This window comes from Notolabrus celidotus, chromosome 22 (assembly GCF_009762535.1).
Source record: "Notolabrus celidotus isolate fNotCel1 chromosome 22, fNotCel1.pri, whole genome shotgun sequence".
Lineage (NCBI taxonomy): Eukaryota > Metazoa > Chordata > Actinopteri > Labriformes > Labridae > Notolabrus > Notolabrus celidotus.
This window is the reverse complement of record NC_048293.1, coordinates 26,344,356-26,364,889: the sequence shown is the minus strand read 5'-3', so window position 1 is coordinate 26,364,889 and position 20,534 is coordinate 26,344,356. Positions and strand designations below refer to the sequence as shown.

At 43.4% G+C, this 20,534-nt stretch overlaps 1 protein-coding gene across 4 annotated transcripts in view; it reads left to right on the top strand.

Annotated features, from left to right (window-relative positions):
* Positions 1–3,538: 3,538 nt before the first annotated feature.
* Positions 3,539–20,534, top strand: part of rab11fip5a (RAB11 family interacting protein 5a (class I)) — a 40,681-nt gene continuing 23,685 nt past the window's right edge. For 2 of the 4 annotated variants that reach the window (XM_034674705.1, XM_034674706.1), the window contains exon 1: positions 4,297–5,218. In XM_034674705.1, coding sequence (XP_034530596.1) covers positions 4,857–5,218 — 362 coding nt within the window. In that variant the 5' untranslated portion in view covers positions 4,297–4,856. Of the gene's footprint in view, positions 3,655–4,295; positions 5,219–20,534 lie in introns of those variants that run through there. The other 2 variants (XM_034674704.1, XM_034674703.1) reach the window with 2 other exon arrangements.

Below are 20,534 nucleotides of genomic sequence, written 5' to 3'. Positions count from 1 at the left end.
AAAAATCCGATCCCTCAGCTTGGATGGTCTGATCCGATTTCTCCTCTCAGTGAGTATTTCCCCGGTCTTTGAGAAGAACCCTAACCCTCTCAGAAGGAACAGGTGAAGCCACAATACACAGCCTCCCCTCCCTCACCTGTATCCTATATCCTCACATGTGATTAGCAGCATGGCCGCCATGCTGACCAATCAAAACAAAGTTGAGCTCAGATGGAGGAAAGAAAGAGCCCGAGCTCATCTTTTCATGAACATTTATAGTGCCCTGCAAAATTAAGATTTCAATGTAATTGTCCACAAACTTACAATTCTCATTAAAACATTTGAACCACTTCAAGATCAGATATTTAGATGTCAAATGATCTCTTCTTTGACTTCACAATTTGGTCCTTCCTTTACAAGTCTGTTTGGAACAAAACAACTTCACAAAGATTTTGTGGATTAGAGAGAAATAACAAAAGATAGAGGTTTCATACAACAGGTATGAGAGACCATTTATTTAAAATATGGGCTTCAAAAGGGCTGACCAGATTTATCCAGATTATTACAATTAAAGGAGTGGATTCTTTTGGGCGCTGGTGGCCTAGCAGTCTAAGCGCCCCACATACAGATGCTCCAGTTCTTGTCGCAGTGGTCACCTGTTCGATTCCTTGCCGGTCGAACATTTCCTGCATGTCTTCCCCCGCTCACTACTCCCCACATTTCCTGTCTCTAATCAGCTGTCCTGTCAAATAAAGGCAAAAAGGCCAAAAATATAATTAAAAAAAGAGAAGAAAATTAGCCATTAATGAGATCTCTCATTTAAGACCCATGTCATGGTCTCAACTATTGCTCCTAGTGAATTTTAGGAGAAACTAATGAGAAACAAATGAGAACAATTTGAAACTTGAATGAGGCTGAAGTGAGAATCTTAATTTTGTCTCTGGAGACTGAGAAGAGAAATCCTTGAGCAGTAAAATTTTCCTCTGACAGCAGATTATTCCATACTGCAGAAAATTTCCTCGTCTGTAGAGTAAGCTCCACACAGATGCTCTCTGAAATTAAATTCTACATCAGTGCTTTGTTGTGTTTCTATGATCTGGTAGTTTTGGTGTAGTAGTGTGCCTGTGGTCCATAATGTAATCTGTCAAGCTGTTAACTGAAAACCTGTCTTTTCTGAATTGTAGTTTCTTTATATTTCCCCCTTTTCTTCTGTTACTTCCCCACTCACACCCTGCTCTCTTTCCTCTAGCTGTCACAGTGAAAGAGAATTTGCTCCCACTTGATTTCCCCGCTTCAGTCTGTCTGATCTTGGCTGACGTGCTGCTGTGAAAGCCCCCGTGTGACCCGGGGGCGTCTGAGGTTACGTCTGCTTTGAGAGTGACTGATGGGAGGACCGGGGCCAGTTAATGTTGCTGCTGGTGTTGGTGATGTAGAGGTGATGTAGTGCTGAACCGTGTGCGGCTTACATGTGAGAAAAATCAATAAACTGGGAGGACTCTGTTACAGCTCGGCCTGAGGACTTCACGTCATATTGTAGTCTATTTATTGACAGACAAGTTAGAGACATCATTCATTTAGGTTAGGAGTACTTAAAGGGTTAATTTGCAACTAGTGATGGGGTTTAAATCTTTCACCTCACAGGCAGATCTTAGTGACCCAGGAACAGGTTGAGATGAACCACTCAAAAACAGAAATGCTAATGTCCAGCAGGTTAACCAACCGACTAAGCAATACCATCAACTGTGTTTAAATATGGACGACACGCCTCTTTCTCCTCTCACTATAAAAAGTAAAGCCAAAATATTGTTGTAGTGGGTGCTGACATAGTACTGGTGCAGAAATATGTCTATAGTTGGTACAAAATAAGCTGATTGGATGATTACTACAGCTCTAAACTTAGTCATCAAATTAAATGAAGAGTAAAATAAATACTTGACCTGATGGTGGTGGATGAGGGAGGTACAGGCTTACCTAAGATTGTTCCTCTTGCTCCTGAGGGAAACATGAAGGACCATAGACCATGACGGCTCCCTAAAGTGAAGCCAAAACATTTTGAGCTCCCCCTGGTGATTAGCTGCATTATAAACCTCCTCCATGTTAACAGATGGGACATGGGTCAAACTTTAAAATCATAATTCACATCACATGACTTTTTCTTCAGCACAGTCATCAAATATAGACCTGTATTTTTTTTGTAGCTGGGCCTCTTATTACGGCCAATTACTGGCTGGGGTTCAAAGGTCAAGGTGGCTCTTGGGCCTGGTGGGAGAGTTCAGGTTTTCTTTTTACCCTTTTCTATCCATGGATGGATCTGTGGTGGAAGGAGGTGGAGGGAGGGGAAAGGACTCAAGAGGTTACAGGATACTGTGGATCAAGGCACCAAAAATAAATACGTCAAGAAATAAAGAAGTAGAAAAAAAAAGAGAAAGTAAAGAAAAAGAAAGAAGACTGGTTGGAGTTGTGTGCTCTCAAACTATGGCTGTACTCTCATCCTAGTCGCCCTATATTCTATCCATATACAATATGTCCATATATGATGTGGCTTGAAGGAGAGAGAAAGTCCTTACCATTTTATTGTGGAGTCGATTCATGACAGATGTGACACAAATTACACCCAGCTTACTTCCTGGAGCGGCTTGCTGCAAAAAGCAGCTGGTTAAGATAAAATAGGAAAAAGGCACAGCCTGTATTTGAAGGGGGTCGAGCCACAGACAGCCTGGACTGACTAAACCCTTATTATTATAATAACAGTAAGTCAAAGGAATATAAACAGACTGTATGTAAAGGGTAAAGGTTTATTGATTTTAGGACATCCAGAGGTAGAGTTGCTGTCTTGGTCATTGAAGAGTTTGAGACACTCAAACTTGGTGTTTTTGAAACTATTCTCTATACTGAGGTATGAGCCCTTGTGCATTAAAACACAGCTCTGTTAGTGGAAAGCTCCAACCTTTACTGAAGTAATCCATAAGTCCGTGGGCAGAAACGACTACTTTGAGCTTCAGTTCAACATGTAAGTCAATTTGAAGCCACTTTGATGTTTTATCTCTGATTTTAGGTCCTCATTGTGATCATTTACGTCTCTCAGTGTCTTATCGTGAAAAGTATCCAGAATCCAGAAGGTAACTGTATTTGGTGAAAGTTTCTAAGACTTCAAAGTCCCCTTGCTTTTGGATTAATCTTTGATTTGGATTGCTGAGATTCCTCACAGGGTTTAGAGGTTTTTAGGACATAAAAATTACTTTGACCTTGGGCTGAGTTTTAATGTCTCAGTGCCCTTTTTTAGTGATAAATTAAACTAATTAGTGGTTTATGCTAAAATGTGTAGGAGCCTGATGTCACATATAACTTTGGGAAGTTTTATTTAGCTGTAAACGCACAAGGGAAACTTCAGACAGCCTCATTGTTGTTTCATGGAGATGTTAAAGGAGTGTTTTTAGAGGCCCTCCTTCAGGGTCTCTGCAGACTGGACCGCCATCACGGCCAAAAGCAGCAGAGTGTTACATTCTTAGAGGAGTGCAGTTCATTTGGTGGAATAAAAGCAGGCAGTGATATCACGCCCTACATTCCTGCGCACACTCTTATTGTTGTGTTTGCACAGACAGCCCATGTGCTGCTGTGTCTGATCTGAACTTCCTCGTCCTGCAGAAGAAAGAGGATATGATTATTATATTCACAGTAAGTCAAAGGAAAGAAGATGTAGCACCGTAGACTGGACCAACTTCATGGATCTGTACCCTCTGATCTGTATGTTCAACGTGTGTTTCAGATTGGACCGTTAGTTTAAAGGCCATAGATCCAAATGTGCAAAAATAAAGTCTACTTTTACAAACAATGTGCTGAAGTGGAAAACCCCAACCTTTATTGAAGGAATCCATTTGCCCATGAAAAGAAAAAACTACTTTGAGCTTCATTTCTACATTTAAGTGAGTTTGAAGCCACTTTGAGATTATTGTTTATCATTTAAGGTCCTCAAATGTGATAATTTATGTCTCTCAGTGTCTTTGCATGTAAAGTATCCAGAACCCAGAAGGTAACTGTATTTGGTGAAAGTTTCTAAGACTTCAAAGTCTCCTTGCTTTTGGATTAAACTTTGAATTGGATTGCTGAGATTCCTCACAGGATTTAGATGTTTTTCAGACATAAAAAATACTTTGACCTTGGGCTTTATTTTAATTTATTAGTACCCTTTTTTGTGATAAATTAAGTATTTAATTAGTGGTTTATGCTCAAATGTTAATTTGTACCAGCCTGATATCACATATTAATACTTTAGGAGATAATAAAGCATTTTATGTTGCTGTAAACACACAAGGAAAACTTCAAACAGCCTCATTGTCGTTTCATGGAGATGTTAAAGGAGTGTTTTTGGAGGTTTTTAGAGGCCCTCCTTCAGGGTCTCTGCAGACCGGACCGCCATCACAGCCAAAAGCAGCAGAGTGTTACATTCTTAGAGGAGTGCAGTTCATTTGGATGGCATTGATATCACGCCCTACATTCCTGCACACACTCTTATTGTTGTGTTTGCACAGACAGCCCATGTGCTGCTGTGTCGGATCTGAACTTCCTCGTCCTGCAGAAGAAGGAGGATAGAGGCGTGACGTCGCTGCCCGCAGAGAGGCCCGGACACGGCGGGGAGGAGAGAGGCAGGGACGGACGGACGCTGCTGCAGAGAGCCAGGGCCACAAACAACCGGGGACAGGGGGGGAACTTTGCAGAGACGCTCCACAGCCATAATGCGGCACCGACCCCGGAGCTGATGTGACTGCAGACGCAGGGAGGAAGCGGCGGACACCACCAACACCTCACCCCGGCTGCCTCGCCTCGCAGGTCGGTCTGTCTGCAGGAGGAGGAGGAGGAGGGTGGGGGGTGACAGGGACATGTCCTCTCTAACCGTGGAGGAGGACCAGAAATGGGTACCGACACACGTCCAGGTGACGGTGCTAAGAGGCAGGGGCTTACGAGGCAAGGGCAAACACGGCACCAGCGACGTGTACACCATCATCCAGGTCGGGAAGGAGAAGTACTCCACCGGCGTGGCGGAGAAGACCACGGAGCCCGAGTGGAGGGAGGAGTGCTCGTTCGAGCTGCAGCCCGGCGTGCTGCAGAGCTATCCGGCCGGGAGCAACGAGCTGGTCCTCACCGTCATGCACCGAGCTCTCATCGGGCTGGATGTGTTCCTGGGGCAGGCTGTGGTCCAGCTCGATAAGGTCTTCAGTGAGACCAGATGCGTGAAAAACGAGTAAGCTGAGCTCTCTATACATGTTATAGTTATGTGTGTGTGTGTGTGTGTGTGTGTGTGTGTGTGTGTGTGTGTGTGTGTTTGGCGTGTGCATGCAGATCACTTAAAATCTGCAAGCATCTCACATCACTTTCTCTGGTTTCCCATGTTCATTCCTTTATTCAGAGCCCCATTAGCTGACACTAATGCAGCAGCTACTCTTCCTGGTGTCCACATAAAACAACCATACAAAATATGCATGAAATACAACAACTGGAAATGCAACAAAGATGAAACACAGGAACAGAAAAATGCAACAAACAGAGAATACAACAACAGAAAATGCAACAAACATGAAACACAGGGACAGAGAAATGCAACAATCATAAGATAGAAAAACTGAAAAATGCTACAAACAACATTGAACTCATCAGGGTGTTTTTCCAGCCTGCTATTGTCCGGTTGTAGTTCTCTCCTCACATATAAACACAGCTGTCAAATCTGTGGTGCTGCATCAGGGCCCTGCAGACACACCCTCCCTCCTCCCACAGACACCAAACTAACTCTTGAGGACATCTCTGAGCCCACACTGAGGCTGACGGCTCCCCCTCACCAAAAAACCAAACCACCAACAAACTTCTTCATTTCCCCTCCTCCAGTAGTCCAGGCCTGGAGCATGTTGTGTTTGTTTTGTTGTAGGTTTGTTTGTAGTGTTGTTGCCCACTATGTGAGCATGGCGTATGGGTGGAGGGGCAGGAGGGGGGGGATTAATGCCTGTCCCAATTCCAGGGATTATCTAACAGATTCATGATCCCAGAGCTCTGAGGTATTTTTAGCATAACATGTTGTTTTTACAGAAGCCCACCCGGAGGAGACCAAACTTGAGTGTAAAGGTTGATTTGATATGTTCAACAGCATAGACATGAGCCGAATCTTAAAGAAAAGTCCCACCCTCTGTTTGCTCTTAATTATCACAGGTATTAGAGGAATATTTTGATGCACTGACTTCCCCTCATGGCTTATAGTTTAGCTCAGGATGTCCTACACTTTCCATATCGACTCAAAGTGTGTAGTAGAAGCTTAACCCAGTTTACATTCACAACTTCTCCCCACTTAAAGAAGTTATTGTCCTTATAAAGTTAAGTTACATGAAATACAAAAACAGGAAGTCTTAAACAGGAAATTAGAAAGAAGCCACAAGATCTACACCCTTAACTCAAATATTTCTCATGGCAGCAATGCATTATGGGCAACTGAGGCACCTGTCAGTAGAGGTATGGACTCTATACCTCCTGTTTTTTAGAATCTTTCTGCAGAATGAGTGCAAAGAAAAACACTTTTGCATGCATTGATGCAAGACAGCAACCTGCTGATGTCCTAGAGAGTTGAAACATCTACTCAGCTTTGTTTACGTCCAAACAGTTCATGTTATTGACTTATTTAAACTCAAAAGAGACAGACCGGTTTTGTGAGTGTTTCGTCATCATCATACTCGGACTGATTCATGCTGAAGAGGCTGAAACTAGACAACTTTCAGAAAGCTAGCTACAGAATGCCCAGCCCCCTCATGTGACACTAGCTAGCCGGCTAGCTTGGAGAGATGTGAGTGCACACACAGGCAGGTAGACAAGCAGGTGTCATCATCATATTTATTACAGACGAGCAGAAGTCACAGCTTTTCTTTTTAATGCATGGAGAATACAACTGCTAACATTACAGCAGCAATTATCAGATCTGACAGGGATTGAAAAAGCTTTCATAACATCTCTTCATTCTGACTCCCTGTTGACTAAGCACAGGTTGAATTTACTGCCTTGATAATGAACAGAAACGTCCCTCCTCTTCTGTTCTTATGAAAGGACGACCGGGCCGTGTCTTTCAAAGCCGTGAATGTGAGATGAAAGGAGAACCAGTCTCCTCCCGTTGGAGCTGGTCACTTGAAGGTGAGAGTCGGCCCGTGATGTTGACGTGTCAGCAGTTTGGTATCTTGGGACATTCAGTGTCTCCGTGTTGTATTTGGTGAATCCAGGCTGGTCAATAGCAACACGTCTCGCAGTCAACACGCCTCACGTCCGTCAACCTTTATGAAATAAACTGAACATGAGTCTCTTTTTTTGCATCTTGTTGCAAGAAAAAGGGCCAAGCATAGACTGTAAGAACATCTCATTTCAATATACTATGAATAAGCCTTGAGACTTGGCAGGAAGGAGAACGACCCACTGAAATGATTGTAACTGAAAGAGTAGAATTAGCACCAGAATACAAACGTTCAGAATCCTCCAGCAGACTCACGATGAACGGTTTAGTAAAGGGTCACAGCTGATGAGCAATATCCTTTTGAGATTATACATACATCTGCCTACATTTCCCACAATGCAACTCCACAAACACATATTCATCTCCTGATTTGGGAGCTAGCATCAGCTGATAAAGCATGCTCTTCAATCTTGTGTGTTATTTTAATAAAGAGGGGCAGTGATTTGATAGAGCGCAGGATTAATCTGAGCATCTGTGATTGCAGCAGCATCGCGTGCATGTTTACATTTTGCAGTCATGTGACACAGATACAGACTCTGCATGCACAGCGGTCAGTTCTCTGTGTTTAAGTGAGAGGCTTGGCTGCATTAAAGTGACATCAGACTGACTTTTATTGCAGATTAATCATGGAGAAGGATTAACTTGTGACAGCATGACGTGCTTCAGGTCATCTGACATCCTGCGATGTGACTTCTGTGCACGTGTGCGTCACAGCTGTGTGATGGTCAAATGATAGATTGTTCAGCCCAACAAAGCAGCTACTCTGTGTTGTGTTTTTTTTCCACCTATTCCATGCTATTGTGCTGCAGTGCTTCAACTAAACAATGATCTTTCTTCAACTCAACCATGCACATAATTCACCATGTGCTTGGTTAGGTGTTGGTGCCAAAACTTGGCTGACATTTGGCTGCACATGGGAAAGTCTTGTGGTTGGTCCAAGCTAATCACAGCACGGTCGGTTTTGACTACACTGGACTTATTCAGGAAAGTAGCAACACTCCCTGCAGCTTCATCAACATGTCCACTAGCCTGCTATGAATTCTACTGATTCACTCATATTCATGTCCTTTGCTAAATTTCTAGATGTGTTCAGAGTTGCAGGGCTTTTATTTTGAAAGGGGCTTATGTTTTCACGTCATGGTTTGTGGCTCTGGCTGTTCCAGGTAACGCCCTTTACTGCAAAGCTGTCCTTCCAAAGTTATTGTTGTCTTTAAGGTGGGCTTTATTTGCAAAGCAGGAGGACTCAGACGTAAAGACGGATGTTGGCGGCTAACATCTGAGGACAGGGAGGATGCACAAAGAGATGAAGAGAAGCAAACAGAGAGCAGTTTGTATCTTAAACAGATGACCACAAAACATCAAAACCAAAAAAGAGCACTTCTTCTTCTTCTTTTCAGAATCAGAATCAGAATCAGAATCAGAATCAGAATCAGAATCAGCTTTATTCGCCAAGTATGCTTGAACACACAAGGAATTTGACTTTGGTAAACTGTGCTCTCTTTGTACAAGGCATAAGAATAGGAATAAGAATAAGAATAAGAACTACAATAAAAAATAAAATGAAAATATAATAACAATAACCTTAGCTATAAATACAAAGAAACAACAAATAGCTTGACTAATATGTACAGGCTAAAATAATATGATAAAGTGCAGTGGTGAGTTGCAGAGGTAGTTTTACATTATAAAATAGAAGTTAAATAATACAAAAAATAGAAATATGGAATTCTGCTTGAGAATTGTTGCATTGTGTATCTACATGTATATTTACAGAGAGTATTTATCTGACAGGTATGACACTGTTATGGTTTAGTGTTCATCAGAGTGACAGCCTGGGGGAAGAAACTGTTCTTATGGCGGGTTGTTTTGGCGCACAGTGATCTGTAGCGCCTGCCGGAGGGGAGGAGTTTGAAGAATTTGTGTCCAGGGTGTGAGGGGTCAGCGGTAATGCTCCCTGCCCGTTTCCTGGCCCGGGACCGGTACAAGTCCTGGATGGGGGGCAGGTCGACACCGATGATTTTCTCTGCAGTCCTTATAGTCCGCTGCAGTCTGTGTTTGTCTAGTTTGGTTGCAGAGCCAAACCAGACAGTGATGGAGGTACACAGAACAGACTGGATGATGGAGGTGTAGAACATGATCAGCAGCTCCTGGGGCAGGTTGAACTTCCTGAGCTGACGCAGGAAGTACATCCTCTGCTGGGCCTTTTTTCTGATTGTGTCTATGTGGGAGGTCCACCTCAGGTCCCGGGAAATAGTGGATCCCAGGAACCTGAAAGAGTCCACAGTAGACACAGTGCTGTTCAGGATGGTGAGGGGGGGGAGTGGGGGGGGGCTTCTCCTGAAGTCCACTGTCATCTCTACCGTCTTGAGCGGGTTCAGCTCCAGATGGTTCTGACTACACCAGAGGGCCAGCTGTTCCACCTCCTGTCTGTAAGCAGACTCGTCTCCGTCCTGGATGAGACCGATGACGGTGGTGTCGTCTGCAAACTTCAGGAGTTTCACCGAGGGGTCTCCTGAGGTGCAGTCATTGGTGTAGAGGGAGAAGAGCAGTGGGGAGAGAACACATCCCTGTGGGGCGCCAGTGCTGATGGTCCGGGTGCTGGATTTGATGCTCCCCAGCCTCACCTGCTGTCTCCTGTCCGTCAGGAAGTTGGTGATCCACTGACAGATGGAGGCCGGCACTGTGAGCTGGGTGAGTTTCTGGTGCAGGATGTCTGGTCGGATGTCAGTCGTGTTGCAGAGATGGTTGATGATGATGACTGGGCCGTGTGCCAAAACTCCCTCACATTACAGTTTGTGATATTTATTAAGCTCTGAAGAGGAGCGGGGGTTTCACGGTGATCGAGTGCAAAAGAAGACACGGCAGGTCATTTGGCTCTTCCCTTCAAAACCTTCGACTCCCCTTATTCTTCCTCACACTCATATGTCTTCATCCTGTGTGTTCTCTGAATCAGCGTGTCCTGGTCACAGTCTGATAATGAAGAATGAGGTTTAAATTTAGGTGTGTGCTGGAGACGATCTGAGGTAGTGTGACAGGTGTGGACACTCTATTAGCTTAGAAATACCTTTTAAGTCTTCTCAAATCCAAAGACATGAGCCCAGAAGTTAAAAAGATTCATCAATGTGTTCATCTGCTTCAACAAAAGCTGCAAAATTCCTCATGAAAGGCTAACTAGCTAACTAGCAACTGGAGCCTAACCTTAAAGGGGTCAATAATTAACTGCTTTGAGTATTGAGCTACAGGTTATGTTGGAAAAGAGAAATGCAAATCCACGTTCAAAGCTTTAGCTAAATCAACTTCAGCACACTTCATATTGTCACAAGAGAGACGTGCTGAAGTGGCTAATTCCTAGTCGTTTAAATGGGAATTTAAATTCCGACTAACTGACTCATCTACAGGTAAGAAAACACTCAGAAAACAGCTAAACACAGGATCACAGAGTCTTCAAACAATGTCTAATTTGTGGCTAACATTAGCAGAGCTAGCACCACCAGCTTCTGTCCTCCTTGCAGGTTAATGTCCACATGTCTGTGCTGGTTATCCTTTGCACCGTTCACGTAACCAGACAGTGTTTCAACAAGCTGTGTAAACTCCACAAACACTGACTCGTTCAGCTGAAGGTCTCCAGTTTACAGGGTCACTTTTAAAACCGGAACACCGGGAGAGACGCATTCACGGTGGGCTGAGAGAAGACTACTGTTACAAGCTGCTAAATCAAGTGAATCACAGATGTGTGTGATGTTATTGTGGGCGGAGGGCGGAATAAAAACACTGCGGTTAATCTACCAATCAGACACATTCAGCATTGCAGGCCCTGCCCCCTGAAAGTCCCGGGACCTTTGAAAAGTACTACCCTGCTAGCAGGGGCTTTTTAGGGGGGAGATTATCTACCCCTGAACTAAATTTAGACCCTGGGTCCACCGGTAGAAATGCACGTAGTTCAGGGGTAAAGTTCCTCTGGTTGAAAAACGCCTTATGTACAACTATATCACCAAATACTAACAAACTACACTACATTACAAGATGCCATCTGTCATACGTGCTTGTTTACATCCAGGTAGTAGAGCTTTATACCGTTATGGCCATTATGGCAGTAGCAATTAACCAGAGCTACAGCCAAAGCTAGTGGCGGATGGCTGCGCTACAGCTTAGACACAACATGTGAGCAGCATTTCAGGCAGACAGTATATTATTAAATATTGAGTATTAATTTGTCCAACATTTTACAAGTTGAATGAACAAAAGAAACGTTTGAAATGAGCCGTGTTATGAGCCATGTTGCACCGACAGCAGCATGAAAGCTTGATTTGAAACATTTCAGATCTGTGGTTTGATTTCTCCTGGAGGCAGAGCAGCTTCTCTCAAACAGGGTGGCATGTTGGTGTGTTTTCATGGTGAACTATCGGTGCAGAGCCGATTCCTGTAAAGGTGGGCGTCTGGTGATTTCCCCTGCAGGGTCTGTCAGGCGGAAGCAACCAAAAACACCGCCAAATTTCCACACCGTGGACAAATAACAGCGAGCCACCCACATTATCGACAGAAAGATAATTTGTGATGCTTTCTGCTGAATGTGGAGCTCGTCGTCACGAACAGGCGATTTAAAGTCGAGGCTCTTTTTTCCTGCACATCAGGAGTTCAGGGGATATTTCTGCAGAGCTGATTTTCTGATTCAGTTGTTACATTCGGGATTTTCCAACCACTCCTCCCTCTTTCATCGCTGTGTCAGTGTTAACTCCCTTTGTCATGTTGTGTATCTGTGGGAGGGGAAGCTCTCTGATGCTGTTTCAGACCTGAGTGTTTGTGAGGCAGGCCTGAGAACTGAACCTCCATCTGCTGAGTGAGGCAGAACGACAGAGTGTGTGTGTGTGTGAGTGTGTGTGTGTGATGTACATCCAGAAAAACCCTGTGCTAAGAGCTGACAGACTTTCCGAAGCCGCTGCAGAGAGAGCATATAGAAGACTAATGGACATTTGATGTTACATAACACTGTGACCTGATAAGTCATGCTGGATGATATGAGTGTTCCTCTGGTTCAAACATTCACTGTGGAGGTTTATCAGATTAACTTCACATGAACAATCATCTGGACTAAAGCAGGCGCTGACATTTTACTCACACATTAACTCTTAGATCCCCAACTCTGAGGCTGTGCAGTTGCATCATACATCGCCCATACGCCTTTCTTGCATCATCATCATGGAGGCACAGAGACGCAAGGCAATAAGACACGTTTATTGTTTCAGGTAAAGGGAATATAATCACTCTTATGAGTCGAGGAGATGAGCCAGAAGATGCAGACTTGCTTCCAAATCTAGGTCACTGTGACACAGCAGCCTAAGTTGTCTTTGGTTCCTGTTGGTGCTCGGTTCAGTTCAGGTCAGAGCTCTCAGAGGAAGGTAAATAACAGACACGCTAATGTCAACAGAGCAGACGAAACTAAGATGCTAACAGAAGACTGTAAGGAAGAATATATGCTAAAAGAAAGAACTTCTGTGCCCCCTTCTTCTGCTTGTTTTCAACATTTTGGAAGCAACTCTTTCACACCTTTAACCCTCCTGTTATGTTCGTTTCTCTGGAACAGTAATAATGTTCCCGGGTCAATTTGATATTCAATTATCCAAAAGTGTCAGAACCCCAAAAATCCCAATACACATTTTTTAAATCAAAATTTTAACTCCATTACTAACCATTTAAATCAATATTTAGTCCATTGGTGTTCTTTAATTCTCACAGATCATGGTTCAATGAGGATAACTCACTCGTTTTACATTAAAATTATGTTAAAACTTTCATTGGAAAGCCCTGAATACAAATGCATTAGTTTTACATGACATAGATTTTTATTTTTTATTTATTTTATTTTATTTTTTTATGAAGTGATGTTGATAAATTAACTCGACACCTCTTCTGTCACATGCTGCCCAGATTTTTATGCTGCATTTAGCTGGTTTAGACTTTAAAAAGGGTCAATTTGACCCGCAACATAACAGGAGGGTTAATCCTCTGAGTTTATTTGACAGCATCAGAAACCAATACCTTTAAAGACTCAGATTATCAGGACAGGTATCACTGACTAATATACCATTCTGCAGTAAATATCTACAAAGCTCCTGAAGTCGCCCTAAAAAATTTGACTTCATGACTCTATTTCTTTATTCAGTGAATCTGAAATAAACAAAAAGATAAAAATAAAAAGCTACAGTTATCCTCTGTTACATTGATTTTAGGATTTTGCTTTTAAAGGTGACATATCATGCAAAATGGACTTTTTAATGGTTCTCTACCTGAAATATGTGTCCCTGTCTACAAACCCCCCGAGAATGAAAATAATCCATTCTGCCCCTGTTCTGATTTCTCCACCTTTCTGTAAATGTGTGTGAAACCAGCCGTTTCAGACTTCAGTGTTTTTCATACGTCACAACGCCATCCGGTTTGTAACAGGAAGTCAGAGCTCGGAGCTTTTTCAGCCCATAGACTGTATAAAATACAACTCAACCCCTCCTCTGTTTTTCATTACCTGCACACATGTGTGCTAACAAGGAGCTTAGGAGGGAGGCATGCTAGTTGTAGGCTGTCTTAATAAACACAAAGGTCAGTTTTACTCCCCACGTCTGCAGATTTGAAGATCTAGTGGATGATTTTTATTTATCATGGAAAAGTGCTAGCGCTAGTTAGCATAGCTACATAGCTACTTGTCGTAGCTGTAGCTGTAGCTGTATACCAAGACAAACGTCTACATACTAACAAATAAAACAACAAGTAACAAAATCTGTGACCAATCCTTCAGAAAGGTCCTGCTGCCTTTCTGGTAGAGGTCGGTTTTACTCCCCACGTCTGCAGATTTGAAGATCTAGTGGATGATTTTATTTGTCGTGGAAAAGTGCTAGCGCTAGTTAGCATAGCCACATAGCTACATGTCCTAGCTGTAGCTGTGTACCAAGACACACGTCTCCATACTGATAAATAAAACAACAAGAAACACTAAATCTGTGACCAATGGTTCAGAAAGGTCCTGCTGCAAGCGCCTCTCCGTCAGGATCAGATTCTGGATCAGATTCAGAGGGTTGAAGTAGCGTGATCTCTAAGCAGCCGTGTATATTCAGCCAACATGTAAACATTAGATCAACGTGCTGGACAGCCGAGGCCACACCCACTTCCTGAGGGGGCGTGGTCAGAGGGAAAACGGAGTGTTCTGAGAAGGGCTGATGAAGAGGGCTTTTCAGGCAGACCAAAATCTGATTTCAAAGTGTTTTTTTGAGCATAAACTTTAAAGACATGTTTTGGGGACCTCTTAGACCAATATATATTGATGAAAAAGCGTGATATGTCACCTTAAGTTCAGTATTTTGTGTTTAAAACTCACATCAAACAGTTTTTAATCACAGCTCATCACATACCGACTGTTTAGAAACTGATGTATGTTTATGATCTTAGGGACCGTTTTGAGGTCCGTCTTGTCGCCGTTATTTAATCAGGTGATGTGAAGTTTGAGAGAAGTCCCAGCTGCTGCAGCGTCCAATCAGTGAGTGATGTTCGATAAGGGGGCGTGTCTGTCTGCAGATGATTTCTGCTGATAACAGAACCATGTCTACAAGAGCAGCTATAATATCAAGTACAACTTAATTAAATTGGTGTCCCCCATTTGGCTTTATGTTGACAATACACATCTGAACTAAATGGAGAGGTTGGAGATTTCTTTTTGGGACTTCAGGAGCTCGGTAAATATCAGCCTTTAATTCAGTGTGAGATAAGACCATCAGCAACAAGACTGATATTTCTCTAGTTATGAGTCACTTCTTGTAACCACTGTCACCGGGTAGATTTCAGACCAAGAGAGGTACATCAGATCCTCAGGGAGTTCCTTGAAGACTGCAAGATAAGACACAAGTTCAAGTACAAGATTAGCAAAGAGACATGAGTTAACACTTTGTCCACAGGGTCGCAACATTCAGCACAAACCCAGAGTCCTAACAGGATATGCTACAAGATATCAGAAAGCTGAAGATGTCCAGTATGATTGTTAGCTCTCTAAGTCTCTCTCTAAAGCTGATGTCACTTTAAGTTTATGTTTTGAACTGTTCTTTTCCAGACTAAGCCGAGGTCCATGCTGCGTAAAGACCTCCTGTCAGCAGATCCCATTAGTTAAAGCAGTAAAGCCAGCTAAAACCCCCAAATCCTGCAGACACAGACCTCCTCTAACAGACCTGAAGGACGTGCGTCGCTACAAAGACAACAGTTCTGAACCTCCTCTTGACCTTCACACTCACAGTCCGATATGAGTCATATCAGTATCAGACCGGTATAAATTGTTGCAGCTTTGTTAGCAGACAGAAGCATTCAGCTGTTCTCTGGATGTGTGCAGCTGAAGCACCTGATCTACTTTTATTAATTCACTCATGTTTGCTATTTGAATACTGGTGTAAACAACACCCACTTACTAAGTTTGAACACTCAGGGACTCCTTCTGTGGATTTTGGGGAGAATATCAGATCCTAACATTTAGCCTTGTTCATGTTTTGATGCTAGGACTCGCACTTCTTTGACTTTTCCTGTCTCAATGTTTTGACTCTTTCCTGCTTTGTGCTGCAACCACAGCTCAACAGCTCTCCCTGGGGAGGAATACAGTGCTGATTTATCTTCCTGTTGCTAGTTTGTGGTCCTGTCTACAGCGTATTTACTCTATAATACTATCTGAAGATGCTTAGTTCTCCTTGTGGAGTAGATAAGATTGACTGAACTTTATTGACCCCCCTAAGAGGAAGTTTGCTAATCATAGCAGATCAGGAAAACAGAGAAATTTAACAAACTAGGGATTAAGATGGAGGCACAAAAAAGGTAAAGAAATGACAATACAAACACCTAAAGTATTCAAACTATACACACACTATGTTCACTTAGAAATGGCTGATATATGTGCACATTTATTGCATTTATTGTTCAGTCCACAGACCTCTAACATATTTAAATTGTGAGTATATTTCAGTCGAGCTGTCGGTCCCTGAATCCTTCTTTCTGACACAGCTGTGAGGATTCGTCTCACAAAAATAAACGACTTCCTCCGTCCTCTATCGCTTCATTCTGCCGCGGGCCTGAGAAGATCAGTTTCTAGGGTCCAGTGGTCTGCTGTGTGAAAGTATTGGGAGGAAGTCGGTGTTGAGGTTGGAGCTCATCGCGTCCAGATGTGGAATGTGGCCTGAGTCTCGCCGCCCGTCTGCTACTTCTTGCTGATGAGGCATGAATCCAGACCACATTACCATGGCGGCCTGCAGAGCTCCTGGAGGCTGTATGAGCTCGTATCAATAAGAGACCAGACGAGGAGGTTTAACGTTATAACTCAAACGAAGCTTCGTCACGGTCCTCAGAGAGGCGGAGGAGATTACTGAGGGATCTCAGCTCAATGTGGATTGTAGTTGTTGACTGCGTCCTCAGCTCTGTGGGCTCTGATTGGACGCTTCTGGTGACTAGAGTTCAAGTTGATGCAGACTGAATCAGCATGTTTTTGTTAACAGTCAATGAACTTGATGAGAGACAGCTCTCTGAATTTGATATCTGAAGCAGAGATTTCACACTCGTACATTTAGAGTTATCATGAATCCAGAGTTCAGCAGTCGCTCCTTCTTTAGCTTGTTTGTCTGTATCTGGATCATTTTTGTTGTCTCCTTGGTTTTACATCATAGTGGTCAAAGTGAGCTGTTTTTAAAAGTGCTTTATTAATAAATATGAATTTACTGGACTTGACTTGACTATATGACAGTTACCTGATGTGTCCACACTGGAACAGGGATCAGATGTTTGTGTTGACATTACTAATGTCTAAAATCACACGCACACACTCTGCAGGAACAATGCTAGGGAGACCAGGGCATCTATAAGAGATGACTGTAACCTTTGTATACATCAGTCTTATAGATAAATGTGTTAACGTGACATACTGTTGTGGAGTTTTGTATTGTTTTTAGATTGTTTGTATTTTGTATGGCTGCATGGTGCTGTAGTGGGTAGCACTGTTGCCTCACAGCAAGTCCCTGGTTCCTGGTTCGAGTCCCTGGTTAAGTAGGTGCCTTTCTGTGTGGAGGTTGCATGTTCTCCCCGTGCATGCATGGGTTCTCTCCGGGTACTCAGACTTCCTCCCACAGTCCAAAAACATTCTCTCCAGGTTAATTGGTCACTCAAAATTGTGTGTGTGAATGGTTGTCTGTCTCTCCATGTTTGCCCGGTGATGGGTTGGCGACCTGTCCAGGGTGTACCCTGCCTTCCGCCTGAAGTCAGCTGGGATTGGCTCCAGCCCCCCTGTGACCCCTAACGAGATAAGTGGTCAAGATAATGGATGGATGGATGGATGGATGGATGTTATGTTCTTAGATCTTCCTGCCAAAGGACCATGGATGTAAATGAGCTCCTTTAGCTAACTCTGGCTCAGCAGTTGTGTTAGCTTCCTTTAAAAAAATAAAGTAATACAGTAAAGAGTAACAGACTATTTCTCTTCCATAAGCATCATGCTGCTTTGTTAGATTTGTTTACTTTGCACTGAAAGCCTAACTTTACCCGCTACACCATTAATTATAACAACCACGCTTCTGTTAAGTACCCTACCAACACATTGATTCATTAATTAACTCACCACTAATGTAATATCACTCATCTATTATGTATTACCTTTACTTGGATGTGTAGTACTGGATAGTGCCTCAACTCTGATGTGTTTGATCCATATCCCTAATTTTTATGCTGCAGGTTTAACAGACAGGTGTACGGTCTCAGCAGATGTGTGTCTAACATGAGTCTGGTCCTGCTGGAGGTTTCTGCCTGTTAAAGGAAGTTTGTCCTTGCCACTGTAACTTGCTAAATGCTGCAAAGTGCTCTGCTCATGGTGGATTAAGATGAGATCAGACTGAGTCCTGTCTGGAAGATGGGACTGGATCTTATCCGGTCTTGATGTTGGGTCTAGACCTGCTCTGTTTGGAAAGGCGGCTTGTGATAACGTTTGTTGTGATTTGACATTTGAATATTCCCAAGAAACCACCCAGGAGACTCACTTTGTTGAAAATCTCTCAACATCCCAAGTCGTTGCATTTAGCTTTAATTGCAGAATCAGATAACTTCTAGCATGATTGTATACTAGCTTAGTTGCTACATGTGGTGTGTGTGTCTGCCCTTGTGGACTACATAAAGCCTCTCGACCATGCCTGAGTCCTCTGGTAGAATAAAAAGAATACATCAAAGCGGTTTAACTTAAAGGACTGTATGTTTGATGAACGAGGTGCACTCCTGAGTCTCACAGTTGACACAGATCCTGCGCCCTTGGCACCAGTTTCATTCTATACAGTCTCTTCTGTCTGCCCCTGAAACCACCTGAGCACACGCAGCTCCACAGAGACCCAGATCCTGCTGGATAAAATAGGTTGATAGCCTACTTGTCGTCTTGTAATTTCAGGCCTTGAAGGCAGGTTTCGAGGGATTGATTTGTTCTGAGGAAGACTTTGTAACCCGAATCCCGGTGTAAGACGACGGCTCCTGGAACAGAGTCTATCTCTCCCCCTGAGTGGATCAGGGGAGGCGGAGAGATGAGGAGATGGTGTCACGCTGGGACGGGTGGAGTGTTGTGATTTCCTGTTTTTGCAAGATGGGGGAAGCAGATATGTTTGGAGTTATGCTCTGCAGCTCTGGAATGGAACTGTTTACAAAAAAAATGACTCCTCAAACACGGAGAGAACATTGGGTTATGAGGATTGTTGTTAAAGTCGCAGCTACAGAAGCTTTTTTAAAGGTATTTATAACCAAAACAATGCTGCACCATCTCAGCACAGCGGCCTTGCTGAACTGAACAGGCGTCCGTGTGGGCTGGTGCTATTGGGAAACTGGGTCCTCTTCAGAAAACAGACTGTGCTCTGCAAAGAGTATGTGGGCTTCAGAATGTAGGCTGCTGTGTTGCAGTTTCTGTATTTAGGCCTCATATCCGTCAACTTACCTTTTCATTTCTGTTGTGGTCAGGGTTTTGGAGGAGTCACGTGACCAGCGAGGACAGGTGCATCCACGTTAGCAAGACTGACTTCATTTTGCATCGTCTTCAGAAGTGAAAAGAGAGTTTCAGCATCACAGAAACAGCTTTTGCACGTGTTTTCATCAGCTGAAGGTTTTTTTCTCCCTCCAACAGGTTCAACAAGTTAATGTAGTTCAAGAATCCAGTCACACATCTACACAAATCACTAACTCTGCAAGCTTTTGCTTCACCATCTTCTCTAAAAACAGAACAGAGAGGCCAGGAGGGAGACTTGTAAGACATCCTGCAGAAATACCACCGAAATTACAATCCCTGCCTGAGCCAGAGTATGATAATAGTCGTAGTAGCTGTATGTTAAGCTAAAGAAAACATAGTTCCTCCGTCTTGTGTTAGGAATGTGGACCCCACCTTGGCTACAGGGAGTTGGCTGCAGACTCACAAGGAGGAGAAGTGATACTATTGTTGGAGCATCGCTGTGAAACTCGAGTCCACACCTAACAGGCTTTTAAAGGCCGCAGATCTGATATGCAATTTTAGACCCACTCCAAAATCTCAACCCCTAAAGAGGAGGCAGGGCGGAGTCAGAGCTTAGGAATTTACATGCAGCTTTATCACGCTATGAAATGATTTGATTTAATTCTCTGCTTTGTCCGGATTAGAAAGTTAAGCCTGTGTCAAGTAGACTTTTATGCAAATACAGAAACCTAAAACCAGAGCTAAACGTTGACTCGTCTGGTGAGTTTGCTCCAAAGTCTTGATAACTTAATGACAACAGCTAACATTTCCCTCAGCTGCTTATGTGGCACATTTCCATTGTTGTCTATTTCTGTGAGATGTAATGTTTGTGGTTCCTGAGCAGCTATAAAAAGCAGCAGCATTCCTCTCTCTCTGCTCTGAGCCCCGGGCTCCACCTGCCTGTTATTTCTGATTCTCTGTGTTCTACTACAATGACTGTGTCTGCTGATGTTTTCACCGGCATTCTTCTGGGGTGTTGCCGCGTTTTTCCAGGGCTGAGCGTAAGGTCAGGAGGATGATGAGGATGATGATGATGATGATGATGATTACATAACAGCCTGTGCACTGAATTCTATGACTCGTGTTTTCTTTCCTGCAGCCTACAGTCATGCCGCTGTTTTCTGCTACAGCAGGAAACTTTTCCCAAACAGGACCTGGGAACGAGGTCACGGGGTTCACGGGACTGTTCGGTTATTTTCCCCTCATTAAATATCAGTGCTGCTCAATCACCACCGCTGAATGAGACGTTCTCTGAGACAATATCATAGTCAAATATTAAGAGTG